General features: G+C 38.5%; 1 protein-coding gene across 2 annotated transcripts in view; it reads left to right on the top strand.

Annotated features, from left to right (window-relative positions):
• SPOCK1 (SPARC (osteonectin), cwcv and kazal like domains proteoglycan 1) overlaps window positions 1-20,148 on the top strand; it is a 271,183-nt gene that overhangs the window by 67,285 nt on the left and 183,750 nt on the right. For both annotated transcript variants that reach the window (XM_059860078.1, XM_059860077.1), the window contains exon 3: window positions 17,151-17,196. In XM_059860078.1, coding sequence (XP_059716061.1) covers window positions 17,151-17,196 — 46 coding nt within the window. The remainder of the gene's footprint in view (window positions 1-17,150; window positions 17,197-20,148) is intronic.

The raw sequence follows: 20,148 nt of genomic DNA, 5'->3' as shown, positions 1-20,148 counted from the left end.
TCAAAACCCTTGGATGTTTTAGAGTGAAAGGAATTGTACTGTGTAATTTTTGGTCGTTGTTTAGGGCAAAAATTGCTTATTGCAAAAAAATAAGTACCCATTAAAAAATTTTCAGACTCTACCTTACCTAATCAGACTTCCTTATTTCACTGCAACTCAATTTAGAATACCGTTGAACATTAAAAAAATATATTTTTTTCATCTGTAAATCACTTTTAAGAGCAGAAGCAATCATCATGCTGCTCCACAGCTCTAGTTGCTAAAGGGAATATTGCAGAAAACAAGCAACGTTAAGAGCTTGTTTAGCATACAAAAGTGTAGGTCATCACACTTCAAATGGAAGAAAATGGTTTTAAGTAGAATTGGGTATTTTGTGTGTTTATATGATTTGACACAGGAGATGAGAGGTCCCCAGGACATCCCCCAGATTCTCTCTGAAATTACTTTATTTTGAGTGATGAGCTAAAAGAAATAACACTGATATATAAGGCAGCAAGTATAATGTGGTTCTTGCTTTGGAAGGATTTTTCTGTTGGTTGTACATCCAGCCCTGCTCTATCCATCTTCCATCTCAGGATTTTTTTTTATTTTGCTATGCATTCCAAAAAAGCTAAGCCTACTTTATGACAGCCAGGAGAATATATATCATGTATATAAATAAACAAGTATTTCAGCTATCAATCTGTTGAGCAGCAGCAATAGCTGTGGTAGCTCAGTGCTCAGAGGTTGCTCAGAGCGCTGCACTCCAAAGAGCCAAGCAAGTTTTGACATTTTAAGAGCTATATTGAGAAAAAAAACAAGGCTCATCTCTGGGATTTGAAGGGTATTTTGGGGTGTTATGATTTATCAGCCTTTGGATTTGATAGTCTTAGCTGCTAAAACTTGACTAGATCACTTTTGGAGGGGATTAGCTGTTCCTGAAGGACTGTTTCCCTATGCATGCATGGGAAGGGAGGAGGTATTTTAACTGCCGGAGGAGAGAACTGAGAAAGTGACTGAAAGTGCAAGAAGGTTGTTGGTGTGGCAAAGAGAATGGTCTGGTCAGCCATGTGTGGAAAACAGTCAAGCAAATCAGACAGAGGAGAGGCACACAGAGCACAGCCCATGTAGATGAGTTTGGGAATAAACAAAGGCCAGCTGCTGCCTTTTTGGGAAAATGATCAATTTTAACTCTGGCCAAGCTACCTTTGAATCTCACCATGCTGTCTGTGGAAAAATAAGTCTCTGGATCAGAGTTGTATGAGCAGCCCATAAAACCATATAGCCAAAAAACTTGGGTAAGTGACCAGAGACTGTTCTCTTTCGTTGCATTCCTCAGTGCCCCACTGCACCTGTCCTTGGGGCCAGCAGAGCCCAGCCCAAGCAGCTCAGGAGGCTGGAGATGTGCCCTGGGGCAGGGCTCTGTGTGTGTGTCCACATCTGAACTGCTTTCTGCACAGCACCTTTGCAACCTTCAGCATCAAAGAAGAGGAGCCTGAGTGTTTAAATCACACATGGAAAGTGATGGTAGAAGCACTGGGAGGGTTTCTTCTTAGTGAAGTGGAATTTTACTCCATTAAATGAAAAATATACAATGTTATTGCCTGGCTAGAATGGACTGAAAGTCAATTCAGATATAATCAGTGTGGAAATGCTGGAATTGTAATAATTTGAGAAGGTTATTATGTTTTGAGCTTACTGACAGTAAGTTGTTGAGGTAGGTCCAGAAGATGTATCATGTCCAGCTTTCTAGAGATAAATTCTTTGGCTCAGTTTTCACAGAACCACTGGATGATTAAAACTTCAGACAAATAAACTGCAATCTAGTTTGGCTTTCTCTAGAAACTGATGTCTGGCTTTGAAATAAAAAGTAGGAAGCAATCCATTGCCTAGTTGATGAGTACTACAGGTACAAATAAGCAGTGTTCATTGGAGCACCATCAGAATCTGGAAGTGGCAGGATGGTGAAGAAAGCAAGTTTGTGTGAGCACTCCCTAAGTAATAAATTTTCAGGAAATTCCTCCAAATTTTCTTTTATTATAAAGGCAGATAAGTAGACGTGTAACTTTGTTTGACTCTACAGCATAAGCAAGTCATGAATTGCTGGTTTTGCCAGTGCTGATGCTGCAGATGACAGAAAGGAATTTGTTTTGCGAAGCATAGGAAGAAGTATTGTAAATTCTCAGCTATGATTTTTCATTAGATTATATATATAAAGAAATTAGGTTTTTTTTTTACTCAGTATTCTGCTCTCATTTCTGTCACTTTTATATCTGTACAAATCTGTTAATTTCAGTTCACGTACTCCTGATTTATATAATCTGTCCCAGTGAGTGCAAAGTAAACAGAGAGAAATAGGTAATTAAAGATATCAAGGACATTTAGGAGAGAGAAACTCTAGTGACAATCCATCAAATGCTTTGGGACAGATGGTGAAAAATCATGGTATCTTGATGACAGCCAGAAGTGAAATAGAAGGCAGAATAGGAGTTGTTTTTCTGACATAAAGAATTGCCATAGTGAAAGATAGAGTACATTGGAGGTGTGGATTGCAGAAAGCCAAACAGCCAGGCTAAGCTCATAATAAGAGGGAATAAAGAAGTTGGGTGCATATCCTGAAGAACAAGTTTAAAAAAAGGAAAGGGATAGAACAGGGTTAACTGTAAACTGTCTTTTACAAAGAAATGGGTGGCTGAAAGCCAGTATGAAGTTGGGAGAAATTTAACAGATCAGTGAGAGCAAAGGAGGTTTAGCCTGATTGAATGCAAAACTAAGAAGAAAATCTGAGCCAAGGTAGAGAAATGCAAGTAATAAGAAATCTTTTAGGTATTTGCATACTAAAGTTGAAGCAATAAGCTCAGAATAAAAGCAGCTAACAATCTTCAGTAAACAGTCCTTTTGTTGCTGAAGTTGTCAGCAGTCACAGAAAAATCTTTGCAGTGTTTGTAAACCACAGAACCACTGAACCTTGCATAAAGAAATAAAAGATGTACAGGTAATTGTGCAGTTCTCTTTAATGCCAATGCAAACCTTCAGGAGTAAAGCTGTACAATTGAAGGGGCACTCAGAAGATACAGAAGGTCTTAAAATCCGGAATTATGAAAATTTTTGATGGAAGAATTTTTGCTTCCCCACCTTGTTTTGAAATGTTGATGATTTTTTCGAGGCAGGAATTTGAAATTAAGCATACAGAACTAGATACAATAAGCTGTAAACCAGTCAGTGGAGGCTCTTTGAAGGGAGGCAAAGGGCTGCAGTTGAGAGTGTAATTGCACAGAAATGGTAGCCAGGAAAGCACACTACAGGGTCATACCTTACAGTGAGAGAGAGTCACGCAGAATATTGAATATGGTTATTTTAAGTTACAGTTATATGGATTTAGTGTGGGTTTTTCAAAAATCAAGGGTCCATTTTTTTACCCAATTTATAGAGAAGAGGGGATTCTACTGAGCCAAAACACAGCCAAATAAAGCAGTGCAGCTTCCTGCAGGGATGTTGGTGTGGGGTGCATGTTTATTCATCCTCCTTGGCAGATGTGAGATTCATTGTGGCCATTTTCTGCAAACTCTTCATGGCTCTTGTCATGATTAATGACACTTGATTTTTTAAAGGAGAGTTGCCCATGTATAATGGTGCCTTCCAGCAAATTTCGTGTTCTACCAGCCTGTCTCAGAGGTGAACTATGGATGGAATCTCAGAAGAGGGTCTGCTATAAGGAAAAGAATGATTAAAAAGTGCAAAATATGATCTGTTGGCAGATGGCTCTTGTGGTTCTTGCTTGCCCTTTCGCTGCTGCATTGTGCTTCACCTTCTGGATTCATCTCACACTGGGTCAGACTTTCCCCTCACTTTCTCTTCAGTCTGTATTATTGGTCATCCCACAGCAGTTCAGCTGACATGATCTACATTTAGCTCTATTTAATCAGGGTCTATTTTAGTCCTTGAAGGTCTTGAAGTAGTGTGCAGTGAGCACAGGGCATTTCTTCATTAGCATTTTAGTTTCCACCCCAGTCTACCTCAGATACAAACCTCCCATTTGTTTTCAGTCACTGCACACAGCAGGGCACATCGAATGAATTCTTTATTGATGCGAGGAGGAAACAAGATGTGTTTAGAGGTATGTGAACCTAACAGCCAAGAGATCAGTGTAGGGGATCAGGCTGGAGCTAGTCTGGAGCTAAGTGTGAACTTAATGAGCAGAGCAGATGTTGGATCCTCAGTGTGAATTATCCCATACTGCAAATCCAGTCCCCAGGCACCCTGGCCTTGTTGGTGGAGGTGTCAGAATCTGCTCTGTTAGGAGCATTATCTGTGGATCTGCTTTCCTTTCATGAGATATAGCTGCAAACCTGCTTGTGCAAATTGCCACTGCTGAAGGGTCTGGTCCTTCCTCTGGCACATAAGTGCTTTTCAGACATCAGATGTTCTCAATACTCTGTAAAGAAGTGATACACTAAACCATAATTTGCATTTTATTAACTGATTGCAGGATTCCAACATGAAAACAAGTGCATGCTGTTTCCTTTAAACATCCACTGTAGCAGTCTCATTGTGGTTAAACTATAATTTTCTGAGGACTAGACAAACTGGGAGATCTAGAAGAGGGCAGATTTTTCCAGTCTTCCAGCTAATGTTAAAATTCTCTAGGATATTTTTCATTCATCTGGATTTTTTTCTCTTGAATTCAGGTGGCAGTTTCCCCTCACAAACATTTCTCAAAATACTTGGGTGAAAATGAGTTCAACTCTGTTGAAATATTCCTCCAGCTCATATTATGTTTGACTGAGCTGACAAATGGCTTGACAGCCTTCTTGGAATCTGCCAAAATACAGTGTCAGGAATGACAATGCAATGCAAGGTAATAATCTAAATGAATGTTGCTGCAGCTGAGCAGTCACATTCCTGACTCTCTATAATTCAGTTAGAATGAGGCAAGTCCCCAGATGTTTGTTTCATAGGATTGGAAAAGTTTGGGTTGTGTTTCCTTATTATCACATGATTATAATTTACGTTTCATGGTTAGCTTGATACAAATTTAACACATTTCAAATTATTCTGTAAATAATGGTGTTTTATTTATCTGTTCCACTGGAGCAAGATCTGCTGTTACTTAATTTCTCAGAAATCCCAAACATACATGAATTAGAAGTTTCATAGTGTTTGTGGGGATGAATTGAATCTTGTGGACTTATAGAACCTTAGTGGGTTTGAAGTGTAATTTCTGATTTGAGCTGTTTGAGAGAACCTACAAATAGACATTTAAGCTTTAATGTAAAAAATATCTTCTCTACCTTACTAAAACATGTTTTAATTCCATTAATATTTTAATGACACTGTATTATCACAGAATGGTTTGTGTTGGAAGAGACCTTAGAGGTCATCTCATTCCAACCCCTGGAATGGGCAGGGAATGCACCTTCCACCAGAAGAGGTTGTTCAAAGCCCCATCCAGCCTGGCATTGAACACTTCTAGGGATGGGGCATCCACAGTTTCTCTAAATTGCCAGGTAATTTAGGGGTTTGTATCTTGTAGTGAATGTTTTCAGAGATCCCCAGCACATTTCTTTAATTCCATATCCTGTAGTTGCAGCTGCTCTCTAAAGTACACATTTCCTTTGATTTTATATCTCTCAGGTTTGGAGATTAGCTGCACTGCAAGTTTGAACTATTTTCTCAGTTGTTAGAATTAAACAGCTAGTTGTACTAGACCTCAGGTGTAAAATTACAGCTGATCAAAATGCAAATGTTCTATTTTTCTTAAAGGATTCTCTATGACCTTCTGTACTCTTCAGATGTCTGTCAATGCTGGTTTTTTCAGGTTCTGTTCTTTGCTGAAATGCTGTTTTGATTTTCTTTAGACCCATTTTATTATTTAATCCCTTCAAGAGTGAGCAACTATAATGTCTGGAGATCAGGAGCAGGCTTCTATTTACAGCTGAACAGTTCAAAAATTTCAAGATCTGGGAGCTCTCTATTCTCTTGAGCCACGGGCACTTGGTTAGAAGGTTCCTAAGATTGGAAAATGAAGTTTTGCTACATCTTTGTTTCTCATGTCGTTGTTCACTCCATGCCACACTACATGCTGACCTTTTGTCGCTGATGCGGAGGCTCATGTTCTGGCAGCCTCAGGAGTGCATTATATATTCCTGCAGGAGTTCTTTCAGATGTGTGTCCTTGATCCCAGTGCATGCTACTGGAAGAAATGAAAGGTCACTTGGTTTTCTCAGTTTTATCTGAACTTTGCTTGAATATTGCTTTATCATCATGACCACAGCTGTAGAATCCTAATACAATATATATTTCCTATTTATAATTTATCCTTTTCTAAAGCAGCTCTGAATGTGTATTAGCAATTGATACTGAATGTTGTTTCTGGAGTGCTTACTGTGTGAAATTCCCTATGTACACAATTACAAATCTTAGATGATGAACCAAGTGCCAGTGCAAGCATAAATAAAATTATCAAAGTTTCTGAAAACATGTAATACCACTGTATTATCTTTGAACCTTTCTACTGCCTTGTTTGACATGATTCTGAAACAAGGAATCCAGGTATAGCAACGGAATGGGGCTTGTTATTGACTTCCAGCTGAAATTATGGTGTAGGATTTGCAACAGTACTTTTGGGGTGAGCAGTTCTGAAATTAGTGCTTAGGGTATGAGGGGTCACTGTCTTCTCCTCCCTTGAGGGGAAGATGCTGAGATGGGGTAAAATCCTCATGCAGTAATGCTGGAGTTCCTTTGCTGCCAAGGAGTCCTCCTAGCAGAGAGGTGTGCAAATTAGAGCACCTTCTTCATTGCAAATGCAAGACTTCTGTGGCCTAAAATGCTCAGCATGGATCTGAAGTTGCCTTCAGTGGACAGTGGCAACAGTGGACAGTGTTCTGTGGACTTCTTAAATTATGCACAAATTGAGCAGTCAGGTGCTCTCTTCTGCTAAAATAAAGCAGGCTCAAAGGTAGTGGAAATCTGTGCTGTGGACACCAACAACCTTGACACTTGAATCCCACTGGAACTATTACTGTAGTTTAGCTATCTGATGCCTGAATCAGAATATCTTGTTTCTTTGGCCTTTTTAGCTTACTTTTTTTTATCATTGTTATTGATTATTTGAGCTAAATCCTTTGAAATCCCATTCCAAAAAAGCCTGTTTCTCTACAAAATACTATTGCTTCAGCCAGATGGCAGGTAGCAGTCACTGGGGAAGGTAACTTGTCATTATTACTTTACAACTAACACAGAAAATTAATTTCTTACTACTCATAAAAATCTTATTTAACCAGAGTAATAATTTAATGAGGAACTGTCACTAAAAAAAGTTACATTTGTATATCTCCAGTGATTTTTCAGGAAATGGGTGGAGATAACACGGGTCTATCAGTAACAGAAGAGCATAATGAAGGACTTTGCTGAATGAAAGGACTTCACTTGTGGATGCCCCATCCCTGGAAGTGTTCAAAGCCAGGGTGAATGGGGCCCTGAGCAACCTGGTCTAGGGGCTATCATCATGGGTTGGAACTGGATGAGCTTCAAGTCCCTTCCATCTCAAATTGTTCTGTGGCTCTGATGGCTGAATCAACCAGCCCCAACTATTAGGTACACTTCCAACTATTAGGTACACTTCCACCACATGATAGCTTTTATAAACTGAGCAAGGTACTGAAATAACCTGCTGGCTGTTAGAGTTCTTGGTGACAACCAAAGTGAGGAGCTTTTACCAGAAGGGGAGCAGCATTTCTGCAGTATTCTGCATGTTTTTCACTGGTTTGCTCCCGTTAACCTGCCCTCAGTTTTGCATAATGATTTTTGATGTAGTGTTCTTTTTTATTTTTTCTTAGAATGGATAAAATGTCAGAGACAATTAAGAAAATGATGTTATAAAGTGGAATGGAAACTGCACATTTGTAATGGCTCACAGGATTTCTGATCTAAAATGTGTACAACCCTCTCCCACACTCAGCAGCTGGTTATGTCATGGACTGGTTGCCCATGACTGCTTCTTCCTGATGCAGTTCTAGGAAATTTCAGATATTGGCTAAAACTGACTAAAGGGCTGCAAAGTTGTCCTTTTTTACAGCAGCACGTTTGATTTCACCTTTTGCAAAGGTTTCTTTAACAATACTTGGAGCTAGATTTTCCTTGAAGCTACAAATGCAGTATAAAGCCTGTGTGCTCCCAGGGACAGTGCATTGCTCAGAATCCACTATAATTCATACAGTCTTTTTCCAGTCATTAGTTATGCATTTATATAAGTATTTGAAAGTCTTGGGACATTGTAACTAATTTAATTGTCTCTACAGAAAATTGTGTCCCTAAATATCCAAGTTAGATAAGTTGATTTTATTCAACTGCTGTTTGTTGCCTTGTATGTTTTGACCACTGGGATTTGTATATCTAAGTGGAACATCAGTATTTTATGCAAAACTTCTATTTTATAACTTTGATATTAGGAGAATTATTACTTTATTTCATAATGAGATTATTCCCATTTTGGTAAATTAAAAAAAAAATTCACATGACTCAGAAGAAATTTCTGAAAACTTGTAAAATAAACCAAGAACTGGCAATGTATTTAATCATTATGCAGATTGTTTTTCTCTGTAAAGCAGTTCCCATGTGTGAAAGCAGTGGTAGCATTAGATTTTTTTTATATGGGTGTTGTTCTCCAGATACAACCCCATAAATTATCAGCTAAAAAGGACCAGTGATTGTGTCAAAAACAGCTACTGCAGATATATTGTCAAAGCAACAAGGGTACTGCAAGTGAAGCCACATTGCCAATGGCTTTATAACCTTCAGGTTAATGTGTTTGGCTTTCAAGCTGCCTAAAAACAATTCCTTTCTAAGCACGTAATTTGAATTTTTGACTGAAAATTAATATGTAGAAAGAGTTCAGCAGCTCTCTTTTCAAGGTTTGTTTTCAGTGTTACCCCTGTTGAGAATATGATTTATTAACAATACAATTTTCTCTATAGAGACTCTGCAGGGTCCATTCCCCAGTAGTATTTGCAATTATAAACTGAGATCAAGGCATGGTGGTTTTGATAAGTGGAAAGCAAGCAAATGATCATGTGAGAAAGCATCATTAGGCCAGGTTGTGACCTGTGAATTTTCATTTCACATGGTGGGCACTTCTGTTATTTTTGTGCATTAGCTGGGACCTTGTAAGGCTCACCAGAGGCAGTGAGTTAACCTGGCTGTCCAGCTGAGAATTTCAGAGAGCAGAGGTAATACTGCTTTGAGGAACTGCACCTGGAAGGAGAGGGAATGTATTTTTTTTATCTCTGGCTCTGCTTCTTCCTTTCTGTCTGGGTGGGTGCTGCTCAGCTGGGAAAAGTGGGAGCTGATGGTTCCCATTGCAGGGGTCAGTCTGGCCTTGGGGCTGTGGCAGCTCTGGCAGCCCAGCAGGGATTAGCAAGCCCATCCCTTGGGAGTTTTGCCTTGCTGGCCTTGTGAGAGCTGTGCAGCCTGCAGCACAACCTGCGGTGACCTCTGGAAAGCTTTATGAAGTTAGGGAGAATTATTTAATTCAAGCAGGGGTAACAGGTGTTTAGCACATGCTAATGAGAGGAGGAGTTCAGGCAGAAGTGCCTTGTAGTTCTGACGTTAGTCTGCCAAAAGGGACAGCAAAGAATAATAAAACCAAGGCACTTTTCCCTGCCAGACCCCCAGTTTTAGATATTTCCAGCAGAGATAGTTGTGTGATTGTTCCAGCCACCCAAATATATCAGCTCTGTCAGATGTGTGCTGGGACAGGGCTGTGCCACAGTGGCTCACAGCTGACCCTCATTCATCCTCCTTGGAGCACAGGCACAGAAAATCAGCATCTGTTTGCCCTCAACAGTGTAGACATACACTCTGGCTTCATGCTTTTGGATAAATAAAGAGTGATTTGGGGTTTTTTAAGAAATATTTTTAATTTTTACTATATTTGTCTTTTTACAAAAAACCCTAAGAGCTAACACCACCTGCCCCCCCAAAAAAAAAAGAAGAAAAAAACCAAAACCAACCAAAAAAAACCTAAAAAAAACCAAAGCAAAAATCACTAACTGCAAAATCCAAGAGAGCAGGAACATTTCTATGTAAAAGCCCATGTGATTGAGTTGTAAGGAATGACAATTCTTATTCTAGCTGATATGGGCTCCAGTGGTAAGTAATATTTCATTTTTTTTCCAAATATTGTGATTTTTAAAACTTGTCACTCCAGTGAATGATTGTGAGTATGGGTAAGAAAAGTCTATGCTGAAAGTTTCACCTTTCTCACTATTGCTCATGGAAACTTCTGGAAAAGTCTTTCAGCAAAATAGGAGTAGCAAATCTTTCCTAACATATCAGGAAAAAACCCCAGCCAAAAAAACCTTTTAATTTTTGAAAATAAGAAACACAGTAACATTCTGGGTTGTTAATATGGGCAGAAGAAGTTGGTGTTGCACATTAGTGGTGTCTGAGCAAAGGTCTCTGTCATGAGAATTTGAGTCATAAGGGAAATCTGAGATTATAGATAAGATTGGTCAAGATATGGTCAAGGATTTTTTTGATGCCATACACATCTGAAGACTCATTAGGATATTTATTTATGAATTTATACTGTTATTAATAAACCACTGATAATGTACTTGCCATTATATAAGAATCTAATGTGAGTGGTTATAATGTTATCAATTCATTATATTTTTATTAGTGACTTAGCATTTTAGGCAGGTCCTGACATTGCAGACTTTTCATTACATGTGACATTGCTTTCTTCTGCCATGGGTTCTCTCAGTGCCACCACTCCGTGTTGGGAGCTCCTTCAGTAAACCTGGATATTCCTGGCCTTTCTGAGACATTTTTCCCTGAACTTAAAGCTTTCTCATACAAAATTTAAAACTAAATATCTCCAGCACCAGCATTACTAATTCACTGAGCCAAAGCTTCCTGTTTACATGTAGTTCTCTGATTCCTGTGGAATTGGTTAGGGATGTCTTAACATAGAGATCTCATTGGGGAGCTTTGTTCACTGAAGTACTCAGTGGGTAAAATACATTCTCTTCCTCTTAAGCAAATAAAAAAATAAATAGATAAATAAATAATGTGTAATTTGCTGACACAAGCTATTTGCTTAAAACAGGCAATAGGCCTTGGGAAGATATTTATGACAGGCTGGATTGACTTTAGCAAGCAGCAGCTGGTGCTTTAACATTGGTTGGTGTTGGAATGATCTGCACTGCAAGGTAGAGAGGCAGAAAATGCAGCTGCATCTTCCTGGAGCTAATTTTAACAAAAGCAATGAGCTGGTAATTAGCCCTTTTTGCAGCTGGTCCTTATGAGGGTGAAGGGTTTATTCATCAATGGAAGGTGAGAGAGGGAAACAGTGAGCAGGCTGCAAAGCAGTGGTGATAAATGGCCTTCCTGGAGGTGCTTAGAAACTTAAACTCGTGTTGGCTGTGAGGGGCTGGGAGTGAAGATTGCTTCCTCAGGGGTCTCTGTGAGTCCTGGGGTTCCTCCTTGGTGAAGGAGGTTCCTCAGGAGGGCTCTGTGAGGAGGCTTTCCTGATGATTCTGCACCTCGCAGGCTCCTGCAGTGGGATGCTCCCAGGCCTTGGGAAGCAAACTGAGCTGAGCTGGCTCTGAAAGGTACAAAATCAGGGGAATATTTTCAGTCAGCAGCTGATTTCTGCTTGAGTCATACAAATAAGTTATAAGCTCAATTAATGCAACAAATATAAATATTTATGAACCCATTTAGTTAATGTTTGGCTGTATTGATAAATAAGAGCATCTTGCAAGAGCTTCTTTTTGACAAGTAAATAAAGTGTAGAGAATGTTTGTGTGTTAAATTATCCATGCTTCATTAAATCTTCCAAAATATCAAGTCTTAGGTAATAACTAAATTCAAAGTGATGAAAGAGTAGGATTAGTGGGAATAACTTTACTACTTAAACTTCAGGAGAACAAGAAGCTGATGTTTACTTTTCTAAGTCGGCAGGGAAAAGAGGATAAATGTGTTTGGTTTTGTCATTAATTTCATTTCTTTTAAACTGTATTGTTATTTTAGTGATAGGAGGGCTAATAGGAGAGAAGAGCAGTCTCATATTAATGTCCTGATCTTAGGGACAATTTCTATTTGCTGACTTTTCTGAGGTGATCAACAGGAATTTGTATTAGACCCGGGTCTACTTCAAGGCTTGTTTTTTTGGCAAATCAGAAACCAGTCTATGAATTCTGATGAACCTAAGGGTTCTGATGAATGAGAATTTTGAAAGTCCTGTTACAAACTTTTTGTGAACTGTTAAACTAATGTTTTTAACATGCCCTTTGCATACTTAGTTTAAGATATGATTATTCTCTTGATTGACTTTGTTGATGGCACATTAATCAAGTTGGCTGGATTTTACACCCACATACTGAGTGCTAAAAGATTGTTTTGGTCTTCTTAAGAAACAAGGATTTATTATGGTGTGGCAAAATGGATTTTAGAACATGGTACTAGGGATGTCAAGGTCACTAGATTGATCCCCATGCGGGCCATTCATTTAAGAGTTGAACTTGATAATCCTTGTCAGTCCCTTCCAGCTCTGTGATTCTGTGAAAATGTGTTTGCTCTAATCTCTTAATTGCTCAAACTAACATAATAAAAATGCAATGAAGAACTGAGGCCCAAGTCTAGCAATTTATATTTGTTTTTATATATTTTTTTTTCATTTTTTATGTTCACAACAGGTTCCTAAGTTAGATATCCTGAGGGTAAAATCTAGAAGAAGGGTTCCATGATGCCAAACTAAAAGGCAGCTCCAATCTTGTAATTTTATTGGGGTGGGGGAAGTTACTGGTGAGCTTCTTTCTGTGTGAGAGCACCTGGGCTCCTTGCCTTGCTATCCCAGGCTGTTGCCCATCTCAGGCAGGCAATAGACCTCATCAAGGGGGCAGAAAAGAATCTTACCAAGGGCCCTAACCCACACCTAGTGAGAACTCTAGATTTCCTCAAGAATTGCACTGGGCCTGGTTTGACATGAGTTGAATTTCTTTTCCTGAAATTGGAAGTGAAATATTTAACCTGTGATGTGCGACTCAGCCAAGCCAACCCGTCACCCTTCTATAACCCTGAGTTGAGCTAAGGGAGTCAGATCCAGCCTTGGCTTGCAGTATCAGCCCTTCTCTTTTCATGCATGATTTTAGGTGTGCAGAGTCCCTTCAGTCAATTAAAAGATTGACTTAGTCACATGCAGTGGCTGAACCATGGGCAAAACCTTCAAAGTGTGAATTCTGTGGAAGAAAAAAGATAGATATTTTTAAATATTTGCTTATTAAAAATATTTCTCAGTTGTTGTCACCTGCTGTATTGAAGTGGCCCTGTGCCTGGTTTTGCATTCCCTTCAAAGTCCATCCAATAAATAGTCTTTAAATTCAGCTAAGAAAAAAATTGTGTCTCTCTTATACCAAGTATGTACAGGTGAGCCTGTGAAAAACACTTTCTGGTGGTTTTGCCTGCCAAAAGGGAATGAAAAAGCCTTTTTTTGGTGCTCTACAAGAAAGAAACGTGTTACTAGGATGGCATTTGGCTAATAGTGCAGCAGATAAAAACTAGGTCATGGCAGCAGAGGTGGAAAGGGCAGAAAAGAAAGAAAGAAAATTGTTTCATTTGGGGGTGAAGGTCATCTGAAATAAGTGATTTCACATTTAAAAGGCCACTAAGGTGATAACTGATGAATGTTAACCTAAATTTATATTGCTTTATTTCATTCTTTTTTCTTTTCTCATTTGTAATGCTTACGTGTTCAGGAAGTTGAGGTAGGTTTTTCAATTTTAACTTGTAAATATCTATAGAGTGAGTAAAAATATTTACAATATATTGTAATTCATTCTATATTTGAAACACTTTTTATCAACTGTTGATATTGTTATAAATGAAATGCATTGATACATGTTAATTATTTTGTTAATATTGATTAATTAAAATATTAATATGAAAATTGCTTAAGTTTCATTTGTTAAAGAAGGCATAAGGAATTTTTAGCACATTAGTATCAACCCTAGTAGAATGCTTAGAAATGCATAGATTTATGTCAGGAAGGTCTTTTACTGAATAGGAAATTTATATCTCTTTAATCAAGTTGATTGTATTTTTATATATATATATATATATATATATATATATGTGCTGCTTCTAAGTTGGAAGAAGTTACAGTGAAATGATGATATTCCTTCAGAGACAATCAGAGTTCCACCTTCTAACAAAGTCATTTGAGGATATTGTTATAAATCTCACCCCCTTCCTTAGGACTGGCACAAAGCCCTGCCAGCTTCTGAGACAGAGCTTGAGGTGTGTATTTAAATGTGACACAGATTTTCTGCTCCCCATATCCACAGGGTGAGCTTCACCTTTATGGAGCCATAACCCTTCAGTCTCAGCTCTTGCTGGTATCAGTGCTGAGGTGAAGCCCAGGCTCTGTATTTTGTGTTGTTGTGGTTTAAATCCACCCTCCCCATTACCTGGGTGGCAAAGGGAAGAGAAGTGGGGGAGGGGAGTAAACCCCATGAGTTGTGATAAGAGCATTATTTTTATTATTATTATCCATAAGAAAGACAAGTACTGCCCAGTACAATTTTTACCACCTGCTGAGCAGTGTCTCCCAGTCCTGACCATCTCTCCCCAGCCAACTCAGCCCAGTTTATATTCTGGCCTTTAAGGTGTGGAATATTCCTTTGGCTGGTTTGGGGCACTTGTCCTGGCCATTCTTCCTCCTGGCTCTTCTCTGAAGAAACTTGGGAAATTGAAAAGTCTTTGGCTTGGAGTAAACACTCCTCAGCAACAACTAAAACATCAGTATGTTGTCAACATTGTTCCCATCCCAAATCAGTGCTGTACCAGCTGCTAAGAGGAAAATTAATTCTATCCTAGCTGAAACCAGGACAGTTGTCCAACTGGCAGACGTTATTTTGAACTGCTGTTGACTGTATTGCTCTAATGTATGTATAGTCATTATTTACTCCTATAAATAATAATGGGGTTTATGTATTGAAAATCTCAAAGGTTTTCTCTATTCCACCTTTTAGGGTTTTTTTTCCCATATTTTTTCTTGTGTATTTTCTATGTTATCACACTGTGGTTTCAGGCACATTCTAAAATAAACATAATTTCAATTTTCAAAATGGAATACTAAACAGGTCTGAATGAAGGAGACGAGGAGGAATAATAGATCTACAGAAGAGATTGCTGTGTTGTAGGGGTTTTTGTGAGGAAGGTGCATTTTTTGTAAAATATTCCTTTGACACTGAAATTGAGATAAACCCCCTTTCCAATCCTAATTTCAAAACTGGTTCCATATGCTACCAGCATCAGAAATCCTTGTTGGGAGTTGAATTATTTAACAGTTTCTGATGCTGAAAACCCAGCAGCGAAGCAGCACCTTGGAAAATATATAAGCAGGCAAAAAAAAAGAATCGTTTGTTGCTGAAAAAAATCCTCTATAAAAGCTGAAAACCCAACACACTCTGAAAAGTGATTAATGCTTGGTGAATTTAGCAGTACATCATCATCAGTTACAAAGCATTGTATAACCATGAGGGGGTTTTGTATTAGCAAAGCTGTGAAATTCAAAGGCAAGCGTGCGATTCTATTTCTGGTGCCAAACCCTGTACTTGTGAAGAAAGAAAAAATATGGATACTTTTGATGTATCTGAAATAAATTATGGGTAGCAGGCTTTGCTTTTATTGTGGAACATTATCACTGTCCATGAAGTCAGTATGACACTGAACATGAACATATTGGTTTAAAAAAATATACTTTTCCTTCTGCTAGTCATGCAGAATAATTTGATGTAACCCAGCATTTGGCCATGATTGCCTGCTCCAGAACAATCCTGTCCCCAGTGTTCTGAAAGGAACATGGAGTGCATCTCCTGGTGCTCACTGAGGCTGTGGAGTCCTCACTCCTGTAACAGCCTGCTCTGACCCCATAAAGTCATGCTAACTTCCAAGTCTCCAAAATATTCCAGGTCAGGGTGAACTGGATAGCATGAGAGCGTGTGAAATTCAGTGTACTACAGATAAATGGAAAATGTGGCCCTATGGAAGAAATAATTTAGATCTCTTATTCACACAGATGGGTTTTTAGCTACCATCCTGGCAGGAAAAAGAAATCTCGGTGTCATTCTGGACAGCTTGATGAATATATCTCTTTAGTGGCATCCCTCAGGAAATGAATATAGAATACTGGATATATTAAAAAGGAAACAAAGATTAATATGCAGAAAAATATGACAGTGCTGTAGAAATTTTCTATGCTTCCATATCTCAAATAGATAATTCTGTTGTTATCACGTCCTCTGAAAGAGGACATGAGTGAGAATACAGAGAGTGTGCTGAAATTGATTTATCAGCTGGGCTTAACTCCCAGTTCTTCAGCACTAGGGTTGATGGCACTGTGAAGCAGGGAAAACTTTGCCTTCAGATAAATATTTGCTAAGTACACAGAATACAGATTGATCCAACACATGCCGGAGTTTTCCATTCTTTCTGGATAGAGGCTAGTTTGCAACAATCATTATTTGGCCAGGCACTCTGACAGTCCCTGCTTTCTCCAGCGTAAAATCCAGAGAGAATTGTGTAAAACAGAGCCACAACACTCACAGCACAATGATCTCTTTACATCAGATTTCATAAAATTTTTAAAGTTCAGTAGTTGGAACAGTGACAATAATCACTGCAAGTGTTCCTGGAAGTTGTTGTACTATTTAAGTGTAACGTTTGCAATATTACTCCTGTGTTTCTGTACATTCACAATGGTGTGATTTACATGTGAGAATGTATCTTAGGATTTACTCTATCTTTCACTACACCAGGATGGTGTGGATCATGTTAAACTACCTGAACAGTATGTTCTTTCTTTTTAAAGGCTGTAGGCTAACATGAAATGATACAGAGTTATTATAAAACGTTTAATAGTGGGCATGCTTTCAAAAACAATCCAGAAGAAAAATTCGAGGTGCTGAATCCAAGGACCTTGGATTCTTTAATTTCTAACCTGCATTTACCACTCTTTAGGACCCAACCTGTTGTTAGTCTTATCTTATTGGAGCTAAATCTGTTAGAATCAAAACAGAAGTCGATTCATTTAGTTGTGTAAAACAGTACTGAAAATACTGATTGTATTTTTCCTGATTTTTTTTTCTTTTTTTAACTCCATTTAGGATGATTATTTCAGAAACTGGAATCCAAACAAGCCGTTTGATCAAGGTAAACTTAATACATGTTTTGTGGTTGTCTTCTGCTATTTTGTGATATCCCCATATGCTTTATGGCTCCCTTCCTCTCTCTGTCCCATGCATTAGTAGAGAGCTATATTCATACTTACATCTCCTTCCCAGTTTAGTCACAGCTTGAGGTGGTTTATGTAGAAGAGTTTGACTCATCTCGCTATTTTTTCACCATGTTTTTTAATCCCCATCCATTCCACTTGCTATTCAATGATGAAATGTGTTCTCAGAGAGATTCTCTGTAACCATGAATCTTGGTTTAACATGCAATTTAAACCAGGGATCTTCATGTTCATTTTCTTTCATGTTAAAGGCTTTGCTAAATTAATGTTATAAATGTAACCACTGCATTTTCTAACACTCAAGGGGCCAATTCTTTGAAATCAGCTGTAATGCATGAATTTCAGGGCTGATTTTAAAAGGGAAATGGTGTTGTGTATATGCTGCTGTTTCAGATGCAGGTTCTGTAAATGATGTTTTGCACTTTGTCTTGGTGAGGGCTTAAGTTATGGCAGTACTTAAAATATTTCCAGGCCAGCCACTAAAGGACAGGAAAAATACCCAAAACCCCCATTCTAATTGTGTCCAGGATATCACTGGATACAACAGCTGTACCAGGAAAAAGAAATTCAAAATTACTCAAGTGTTTAGGAAGAAAATACTTACTGGAAGTCTCTGAAGGTGCTTTTGAAAATTTCATTCTACTTCTATTTCTATATTTCATTGCCAAGCATGTTCCTTGTATTGTCTGTAGATCACAGGAATATCATTGGGGTTAGAGCTTAGAGTGTAGATTCTCTGTCTTTAGGGAAATGGAACTTCAGTGTCAAAGGAAAGGCAAAGTTGATGCTTTTGTCAAGACACATATCCACAGAGGTTTTCAAAGGCATTCAAGGGATTTAGGATTACAAATCCTATTGACTTCAAATAGAACTTATGCTCCTACCACTTTTGGAGGCCTTGTGACCCTCTGTTTTCCCAAGAGAAAAAACAAAAAAGTAAATCCTGGCAAAGTATTGCAGAGAGATTTTTGAACTGACATGCTTTAAAACTGTGCTGTATATTGTGTTACTGAGATGTCTGACTCTGGGCAAAAGCAGGAATGCTTGTAGAGAATCTAAAGTTGCACATGGATACCTTGAAGGGATATGTTAGATGTCTGCTAAGATTTCTGTCTCTTTGTAAAGAAAAGGATCATTTCTTTTTCAAGCTAGAGTTTCTCTGACACTGTGGATGTCTCTGCAACTGTGGGGTGCAGTCTGAGCAGGGTGCTCTGCCTTGCACAAAGAACTGTGCACTGCTTTCTTCTCACTTAAATCTTACAAATGGGTTTTATTTGGCCAATAGATCATTCTTTTTGACAGAGGTCACTACCCTTGGTTGTGGCAAAATTCACGCTGACTAGAACGTTAAAAATAGCCACTCAAACATTTCTAAAGAGATTTATTACCCAAAAAATAATTGTTTAAAAACTGTTGATTAGTTTAGTTACATATGCACAGAGCATGTGAGTCTTTAGTCATTGATCTCAGTGTTGTCACCCAAAAAATGAAGAGAAATCATATGCTGCTGCTTTGGGCCCTATGAATCAGATGCTGACCAGACTAATCCTCAGTTTATATATGCATATAGGTATGTATATGTGTGTAAATGTATACATGATGTATTTATGTGAATATAGAGGGAGTTGCATTAAAATAGAAACTGCTGAGATGAAGGAAGGAAGGGAAGCTTTATCTTTCCCAGATGTTCCCACCAAGGCTTTAATTTCTGTAATTTTCCACAGAGAGGAAAAAGAACAGTCAGAAGAATTTGTCCCAGCTCTTTTATGCAGCATGAGCTGCAAGACAGTTGTTTAATCTGTTTTTCCTTTTCCATTCTCCCTGCCCTGGTATTTTTCCCATGTTGTTCTGTTTCACTTTGGGGAGTTTAAATGTCCCTTATTCTCTTGTATTGTTTTGAAGATAGAAAAGCTTTCATTTTATATTTTTGGGATTCTGATTTCCAGAGAGTTTGTGCAGATCCTGTGGTGAGGAGCCATAGCTTGCTCCTGTGCATTCACTAGCAGGTCTGTGTTCTCACCACACAATTGTTATTTTGAGAGGTATCTCAAAGGCTTCTTTTAACCTCACAAGACCAAGATTCTTCCTAGTTACTGAAGAGAAAAAACTTCTCCAGTGGGTGAATGAAAACAGATTTGGGATTTTAGAGAAAATCTAAGTGTGGTGTCACCATGCTAAAGCTCTTTTTGCAAACACTGACTTTTTAGGACAGGTTTACAAGTTTCTAATATTAAAAATCTACTTCTCAATTCTGAATCTAAAATCCTGCTTGAATACTCTAATTGTGAAGTCTTCATGTGGAGGCAGACTGTAGAACCAGGCTGGAAGAGCTGGGAGGGCAGGGTTGGAAGTAACTGAAGGCAGGAAGTACCTGCCAGAGGGATCTCACAAAGGTTGCTGGAGGATTCCATATGTTTAACAGATTTAAAAATCAACAGTAATCAGAGGTTTTGAAAATCAGCAGAGTTCTGCTTCCAGGCTTGTACTTCATTTGCATCTCTTAAAGAAGTCTGCTGCACCCAACCAACTCTGTATTCTTTACTCCCAAAAAGCTGGCTTTATTCAGCAGGATGAATTATTTAATTGTGCATTGAAAAACAATAACAGTGTAATCAAGCTGTCTGCTTTCTGCTTGCAGTGTGGAGAGAAATACCTGAGTGTTTGTCTCAAGAAAAGAAATACCTTGTTTTATAAAAAAGGCATTCATGGCTTTCACTGAAACCTCTAGGGAGTGACACGAGGTGTGTTTGGATAACAGACCTGTTCAAGGGAAGTCAGCTTGAGTGGTTCAAACTGCAACTCAGAGGGCACTTGAGTGATCAGAAGGTTTGTTTTTTTTTCAGCTGAGCTACCAACCCAGCTTCATATTC

Source organism: Haemorhous mexicanus, chromosome 15, assembly GCF_027477595.1.
Source record: "Haemorhous mexicanus isolate bHaeMex1 chromosome 15, bHaeMex1.pri, whole genome shotgun sequence".
Lineage (NCBI taxonomy): Eukaryota > Metazoa > Chordata > Aves > Passeriformes > Fringillidae > Haemorhous > Haemorhous mexicanus.
Note: the sequence above shows the minus strand (reverse complement) of the source record. Positions and strands in the feature narration are given on the sequence as shown.